Source organism: Lissotriton helveticus, chromosome 9 (genome assembly GCF_964261635.1).
Source record: "Lissotriton helveticus chromosome 9, aLisHel1.1, whole genome shotgun sequence".
Classification (NCBI taxonomy): Eukaryota; Metazoa; Chordata; class Amphibia; order Caudata; family Salamandridae; genus Lissotriton; species Lissotriton helveticus.
In genome coordinates this window covers 236,285,411-236,293,734 of record NC_136070.1, presented here as the reverse complement: position 1 = coordinate 236,293,734, position 8,324 = coordinate 236,285,411, and the positions used below count along the sequence as shown (strand labels likewise).

The 8,324-nt window shown below is 42.6% G+C and overlaps 1 protein-coding gene across 1 annotated transcript; it reads right to left on the bottom strand.

Moving 5' to 3' along the window:
- Positions 1 to 1,025: 1,025 nt before the first annotated feature.
- LOC144783162 (uncharacterized) lies at positions 1,026 to 7,924 on the bottom strand. Its single transcript, XM_078662287.1, has 2 exons — positions 7,823 to 7,924; positions 1,026 to 1,664 (listed from the first exon to the last, which is right to left on the bottom strand). Exons 1-2 carry the CDS (start codon positions 7,922 to 7,924, stop codon positions 1,113 to 1,115), a joined length of 654 nt encoding a protein of 217 aa, XP_078518413.1. The 3' UTR covers positions 1,026 to 1,112.
- Positions 7,925 to 8,324: the final 400 nt, after the last annotated feature.

The window sequence follows — 8,324 nt, the reverse complement described above, 5'->3', positions numbered from 1 at the left end:
TCTCTTCTGTCTGTTCAACTTTCCTCCATTTTGAGCTTTTCTTCTCATTTTTGCATCTCTATCCTCATATCTTCTATTTGAATACTGCTACATTCTTACTATCTCATCCTATACTGCATCACACAAGGGAGAGTTGAGTGTAGAATTTAAGGGAGTCACTTAGGCCACAGAAGCTCACCATGTTATGTTATATTGATCTATGTAGTGCTCTAATCACCCGAAGGGGTATCCAAGCGTTTGGGCCAGTGTGTAGGTTTGTGGTCCTCAAGGTGTTTATCTGAAGAACCAGGTCTTCAGCATCTTGGGGAATTCAGGAATACAGAAGGAGGCTCTGATGTGTTGAGGAAGGTCGTTCCATATCTTGGGTGCTATGTGGGAGAATAAGGGGCCTCCAGTTTTGCTTTTGCAGATGCAGGAATGTGGATTAGTGAGAGTGAGGCAGAGCATAGTTGTCTGGTGGGTTGGTGAAAGTGTAAGCGGCTGTTCGGGTATTCTGGTTGTGTGTTGTGTAGGGCTTTTTATGTGTGAATGAGAATTGTGAATGGGCTGGACTTGTACCATGACCACGACCTATGGATTTAAAAGAATACCTAGATCCTGTGATGGGAGAGATAAAGTTGCACAACTACATTTCTCTCAAATTCAAAGCACTGCTTTCACAACCGCTTTAACAGAACACCTGTGTGGATCGAAATCAACAACGTAGATGTGGTTTTGATTAGTTTTATCTCTTGAGCTATTGAAAGGAAGTTAAGCCTAATTAAAAAAATACGCAGTGCGTTCCAGGAGCTGACAATGCAAATCTTTTTCTCTAATATTCTACATAATTGAAGATAGTATGGGTCTACATAGCAATGAAAATGTATGTTCGGCAAAAAATACACCGAAGAGGTGATAATTGAGTCATGAATTTATTTTAAAGTATACATTGCAACTCTATCATTTTAACAATGTCACATCTTAATATCGAGATGGAACTTGATTGCACAGTTTTAGGGCAGTTAATTGAAAAGATGCATGTTGAATGCCTACGTGGTACAGCATGCAATAATGGATGACAGCTTTTATTTTCTGGATTCCTTGTCACGTTCTCTTCCTAGAAACTGCCTGAGTTACTTTCCCTGCTTTTGTCCCATGTCTTTACCATGGCACCTTCCTTCCCGTCCCTGTCCTTGGCCCTCTTCAAGGCTCTTATCTTCTTTTCCATGTTCTTGACCCTTTCCCTTGTCCTCTGCTTGGCCCTTTCCTAGTTTGTCTCCACAGCCTTGCCACTGGTCTTGTCCCAGGCCACCTCCAAGGTGTTTATCTTCAGCTTTTCCCTGACCATATCCCTGGTCTTTTCCCTGGTCTTTTCCCAGGTCTTTTCCACAACCGTATCCCTGATCTTTCCCCTGGTCTTTTCCATGACCATATCCCTGGTCTTTTCCCTGGTCATATCTTTCACCTTTTCCCTGCCTGGGTCCCTGTGCTACTCCATGACATGTCCCTTCAACTCCTTGTTTCCCATGTTCCTGGCCATGACCTTGGCCTGCTCCATAATCTTTTTCCTTGCCAGGAGTGATTCCTTGCCCTTGTTGTTGGCCATGACCCTTATCTTGTCCTTGGTCCTGCTTTAGTCTGTAGAGGTCTGTTTGAACTCCGCACGCTCCTTCACCTTCTTTTCCCTAGTGAAAAGAGATAGAAAATAATATGAGAGATGGTCAGTTTATGGTCAACTAAAATGAATCAAAATCTTTTAAGTGTATAGCACAGTCATTTAACACATAGAAGCATCCACAATACACATGCACAATGTACACAGTCATCATCTTTATTGGGTGATTAGTGAAGCAATAGCATGCATAATACAAAACCATTAAAGAACAAGCATATGTGTCTCATTTGAACCACCCCTGTATATTTCAGCAGTTCCAGTGCAAGCATTCTTAGAGCCTTATTGAAAATTATATTTTCCCACTTTGAGGCTCTGTCTCCTGTAGCAAAAATGCCATTTGTAAAGTCTCTTGGTATAATCTGGCATCCTCATATGGCATCTTGTGATGGCACAGTAATGCAACCACACCTACTTATCTTAATGTAATATTGGCCCTTGATTTGGGAACGGCAACAACATGTAAAAGAATACAATTTTCATACAACTACACGCAGCGTATGAGCACGTAAATAACATGAAAGGTTTTCCATTTTTGTTTTGTTTTTTAATTTTGTATTATCATGAACAGTTTAGATCATTTTTAGTACAGCAATTATTTTCAAAGATTTGTAACACCAAACATTTTGCCATTGATTACACAATTGATGACATCGTCGATGAGATCAGAAGTCACATATGGTACTATATATCTCAGCAGATCATCAATGAATGCTGCGTCCACAACTCTGCTCCTGTTTTACTCACAAGGGTACAGGAAGGAGAAGCCATATCTTGTCATTCGTTCTAACAACACAATAAATAATATAAATGAACTGTAAATGGTTACATCTACTTTATGTTATTTCCTAATTTTAATTTATTTATAAGCTAAGCATATTAGAGTTTCCTGTATATGTATTTCCATTGGAAGACTATTATGAATGTTACTCAAAAGTACTAAAAGTGCAAAGCGTGAAGGATATTAAAAACCCCTCTAAAAACTTTGTTGAGGACCTTATTGTTGACATTGGATTAAACATGTGATTTTTGGTAATTCACTAAGGTTTCCAGGAGTACATATGTGAGGCTTGGCAGGCCGAGGTTCACAGAAGTAGTGGTAGAAGATATCTGTGATTTCTCGTTACGAACATGAGAAAGTAGTTCCGCATCCATACATATACATAGTATACAGTTGCACACAGGCAAAGGTCTTACATGAAAGCATCTGCACTTTCATAATTTTTTGTGCGCATAGGGAAAACACCTACACCCCCTACACCCCCAACCATTTGTAAAAGTATTCCTCTGTTCCTATTCAAATCCTGGAATGTATTTACTACAGCTCTTCAAATCTCTTGCCTTTTTCTAGGCTGATGAAGTGTTGGTGAATAGCCACAAGAAAATAAATTTTGGAATGCACCCACTATTTGAGGGCTTTCCCACTCTAAATTCTCACATCACATTCTTAGTAGAAGAGTTACTTTCTTGGAAAAGTAAAAAAATGTATGCCTGTGAAACCACAGTTTGTGTAACACAAATATGGCTTTCTACATAAAATTGTTGTTTTCATATTTAATACGCACTGAAAATATGCAAATAGCCATGGACGTCATTACGGGGTTGCCGCAAAAAAAAACAACGGTTAAAGATCAGTTATAGTCAGGGAATATTTCTTTATGTTTGTATAAAAACAACTCAAATTACACAAACTTTAGAAACTATACAACTATAGTTATATCTTTAATTTATCAGCTAAGCACCACTTTCAAAGTAATATGTCATACTTATAACTCATATTTATCCATACATACCACATTAACATTCAGATAACTTGTTCACCTCTGTACACAGTCTTCTCACCTAACTCGCCACACTACATTAATTCTAACTCACCACTGCACCATGCAGAATATTCAGGCAAATCATATAATTTGAGATGTCATAAGAAGTGTTGTTATTAATTCAGTGATTTCACATGCTCTAACTTCTGTAGCATATAAAGGTATAGGTAGTGCATGGATAAGGGGCGAGTTATAGTTAAGGTAGTGTGGAGATTGAGGTGCGAAGACTGTGCAAAGAGGTGAACGAGTTATTTGAATTCTAAGGTAGTGCTTAAGTATAAAGACTACTTTAAGGTCTATCTTTCACATAGGATAACATTGGGTTACCTTATTACAATTAATAAGTGATAACATTCAATTTGGAGCAGGCAATCAGTTTGAGGTTGGTGTCTAAATAATTGCAATTAAAATCCCTCTTAAATGGTAAGGTCAGATTTTTAGCAACAATTCTGTAAATGGCACTTTAAGAAAGTTGTTGTTTTCTTGTCCAAACCATTTGGTGCGTGCAGCCTGTTCCTGGGTCACATGAATGGGTGTAGCTGGCATATGTAATTTGTATATTGCTCCCAGACAGTGAGACAAAGGGAAAATAAGTGTTGGGAGGATGGGCCACTCTGAGTTAATGAGGGGGAGGAGATGCACCTACCACACTTGCACATCTCAAAGGCTCTGCCTGAGCACACTCACAAAGAGTTTGACACTGGTCTTTTGTCATCCCAGACAAGCTGGGGCCATGGCAGGGGGGAAGGGGATCTAACCATGCTCTTAGATCCAACCATCTGCGACTCCTTACCTCCCTTACCCACGCTTTTCGGTGGCCGCCTCCAAATCTGGAATAGCCTACCCCTGACACTTCCGCCGAGACCTTAAGACTTGGCTTTTCTCCAGCAACTACAATCCACTGAGTTCACTCCTTCCTTTGCCTGTCCTAGCGCCAGGACACCCCCATTGGGGGTAGCTGCACGCTATATAAGCTCCTAAAATAAATAAAAATATAAGGGGATGCCTGACACCTCAGGGGGGGTCAGAAACCTCTAGAAGCTTCCTCTACTTCAAAGTGGGCACCATATATATTGGACCCTTAGACCCAGCTCTTCAGTACACATCTGGACCTGTGGGGAATCTTAGAGGAATGACAGCCATTCTGATCTGCAAAAAAGACTGGCTGCCCTACTGCCTGCTGCTCTTCAGCCTGAGTGAAGGATGGAACATGTCTCTTGAACCCAAAACCACCAGACTGACTACAAGGGCTAGTTGGCTGGCCTCCTGACCAGAGCGTTGGTTGTCCCACGTGTAGGACTTCAATCGCAGCCCAGAGCCTCATCAGAAGTACCACTGCATGACACTTCTTCAAGACAGTCCTTCAAATTGCAAGTTCTTTGTCAACTGCATCCTCGATTACCACACAGGACCCACATTGGAATCCCTGCAGCTCCTTCAGAACCAGCCGATGCATAATGTATCCTCAAAGCAGGACTTTGCTTCACATGCCACAAGGACCTCCAGCACACCATAATGTGCAAATGCTTCATGGAAAATGTGACTGGACGTTTGGCTGCTGTGCATGAGTTCAACGTCTATGGAAAAATGCATTGATGTCCAAACTTTTTTTGGGACCACCTTTTATCTTTGCTTTTCCATGACCAGTCACCGCAAAACCTTCCATCCTCCTCCAATGTAGAAAACGCAATAGTTTTGTGGAGATTAGTCAATTGGGCACCTATTTATTAATAGTGAAAATTCTGAGGATATACCATTTCTGGTAACCTTAATCATAACGACAGAGAGGCTACTGTTACTCTGTTTGATATATATATATATATATATATAAATATCTTTTTTGACTCCACCCGTGATCAAGAGGTAGGATTACCTCGAAACGCGTTGGGGCTGTTTATTTTCGCTAAATAAACCTGAGCACTGAATAAGGAAACTGGGCTTCGACTCTGGTATTTTCTCCAAGAAACGACACCAGGTACTTTTGAATTTCTATGGTTTGGCGACCCGGTCGAGCGCCCGCCGTGCAAGCGGCAGAAGCACGCCACTTTTCAAGGAATATATAAATATCTATATATACACACACACACACACACACAAACGCACACACATATATATACACACACACATATATATGAACACACACACACATATATATACACACACACACACACACACACACATACACACACACACACATACACACACACATATATATATATTATTATTTTTCCTGGGACTGTACGGACACCTCACCAATATCCAGTTAAGGAGACAGACAAGCAGCTTGCAGCCCTCCCGCTTTTTATGCCAAGGCAAGCAAAGGAGAGGTATGGTGCAGCAGCCAGGGCAGCTGACTCTGGTGCGCAGGGCTCACTGTTCGATCCCCGGTGGCAGCTCAGCACTATGTGACTCTGGGCAATAGCTCACTTAATCTCCCCGGTGGCCTCCAGCACCTTGAGATCCTATGGGGTAAGTTGTTCATGCTTTACAAATACCGGATTTAAGGCAGGCTCAGCAGCACTTTGCCATTTGATTGGGTGTGTCTGTGATTCTTGGAACATCTCTCATCCCCTCTGGGGCTAAGCTATATCATGCTTCTAAGCAGCAGAGGGAGAATCGCAAAGATAAAGTTGGCAACTACTAAAGCAAAATGTGAGAGGCAATTTTGGATATACAATATTGCGTAGATGTTTATTGCTATTGTTTATATTGATCTGTTTGTGCATATTTGCATGGTTGGCATCTCTCCTTTGTAAGGTTGGCATCTATGCCATCTTCTCCACCTCTCATATCCAGTGGACATCCCTGGCATAGTTTACCCATTCATTGCACAGGATAGGCATCCCTGACATCTGGGGGCCGCCTTATCATCTGGTGGTCTAACCTTGCATCTGGTGAGTGTTTTTTTCATGAAGAGGACATCTCTATTAACTGGTGGCCACCAGTGGGTTATATTGAGTACCAGTGGCATCTGGCTGATATTTATGATATCTAGCGGGTACGCTTATTCTCTGATAGCATCCTTGACTTTAATTGGACATTCTTGACATCCTTAAGTCACCGTTTACATACAGTAGCCACTTGTAGCCTCCAAATGTCTCATCGCTACTAATGGCATCTGGTGGGCATCTCTAGCATTGGGTGTTTGTTAGACCCTGTGTCATTGGCATGGTTTTCCCTAATATTTACCTTATGACTTATTGTTTTTGCTGATTTAGTTTTTTCTGCAATTAGGATTCTACAAACTTTATCACTGATGACCACTGCTAAAGTGCTTGAACTCTTACCCTAAAACATGGTTACATTGGCTTATCAACAATTGGCATGTCTAATTTACTGGGAAGTGCCTAGTAACGCGCACTACATTTACCCAGGGCCTGTAAATTAAATGCTACTAGTGAGCCTGCGGCACTAGTTGTGCCACCCACTTAACTAGCCCTTTAAACATGTCTCAGGAGTACCACTACAGGGCCTGTGTGTGCAGTTTTAAAAGGCCATGTACACCTGGCAAGTTAAACCTCTTGCCGGGCCCAAACCTTCCGTTTTAATACTTATACTTCACCTCTAAGGTTGGCCCCGGGAAGCCCAATGGCAGGGTGCAGTGTATTTAAAAAGTAGGACATGTACTTTTGAGTTTTACATGTCCTGGTAGTGAAACACCCTTAAAATCTTTTTTCAGTACTGCAAGGTCTATCTCTCCCATAGGATAACATTGGGATTTGTTTATTACATTGTATAAGTCTAATCTCCAATTCGGGAAGAGATAAGACTCCTAAGTTTCAAAATAACAATTTAAAATCACAACTTACAGTGAAGTCGGATTTGCAATTCTGAAAATGCCACCTTTAGAATGTTGGCATTTTTTTTGCTTTATCCATTTAATGCCTGCTCTGCTGCCTGTCTATGATCACTTGTCTGGGGTCAGTGACAGCTGGGGTTTGTGTATTCCCCATAGACAGCCGCACATAATGGGAGCTTAAGTGTGATTTGATGGGCTATCCTTGCAGTGTGATAGGGAGGAGCTGGACCCAGCATCACTTATACCTGAATAGGCGGTGTCCTGTCCCCACACAAAGAGCTGCACACCTCTCTGTAGTGAGTCTGGAGCCAGGGCAGGGAGGCAGTGCATATGTGCACTTCAAACGCATCTCTTGGAAGTTTACCCACTTCAGAGGCACTATTGGGTTTAAGAACTTGACCTCAGACACTACCACTTCTGTATACATCTGGAGCTGTGGATACTCTGCCATGAAGAATGACTGCTGTGCTGCTGAAAGGACTGCCACACTGCTGAACTGCTAGTCTGAAGGAGATGGGGACTTGTTGTGCTGACCTGCTGCCCTCCTACATCGGAAGGAATAACTGGAACTGGAACCCATCTTGAACCCAGGACCCCAGAGTGGCTCAAAGGGCTAGCCTGCTGGCCTCCTGATCTGACCCTCAGGTACATCGCAGGCTCAGCACAGCCCCTGGACCCATCTTCAATGAGCTCCTTACTCCCAAGAGGTGCCTCTCAGGTCCTGGGCCCTTGGTGTGTCTCTCGATTCCTTTGAGTCAAGCTTTTGGGCTCTTCACAACAGTGAGCGGGCCCATTCACATTGGAACCGTGCCTCTCGCACAATGAATCAGCGTGAGCTGCTGCAAGTTTATCTCTTCACACAGGAAGCATTGTCCGTGGCCCTGGATAACTACGGCGAGGCTCCAGTGGACCCTTTCGTGAAACCTGGCCGGCTCTTGGCTTCCCAATGACCATTGCCAGCAAAGCTCTCCTTGCTCCCGGCAAGCTTTTTCCCCCCCAGCGGCACTCTTGGCACAAAACTTGAGAAGGTAAACCTTCAGCGGGAATGATC

What these genes read in the sequence shown, in the direction of transcription:
- LOC144783162 (XM_078662287.1), bottom strand. Translation starts at nt 7,924, where the DNA reads ATGTACCTGAGGGTCAGATCAGGAGGCCAGCAGGCTAGCCCTTTGAGC. An exon ending in TTCCAGTTATTCCTTCCGAT is followed by an intron (nt 1,665 to 7,822) that starts GTAGGAGGGCAG and finishes TCTTTTCACTAG; the next exon opens with GGAAAAGAAGGTGAAGGAGC.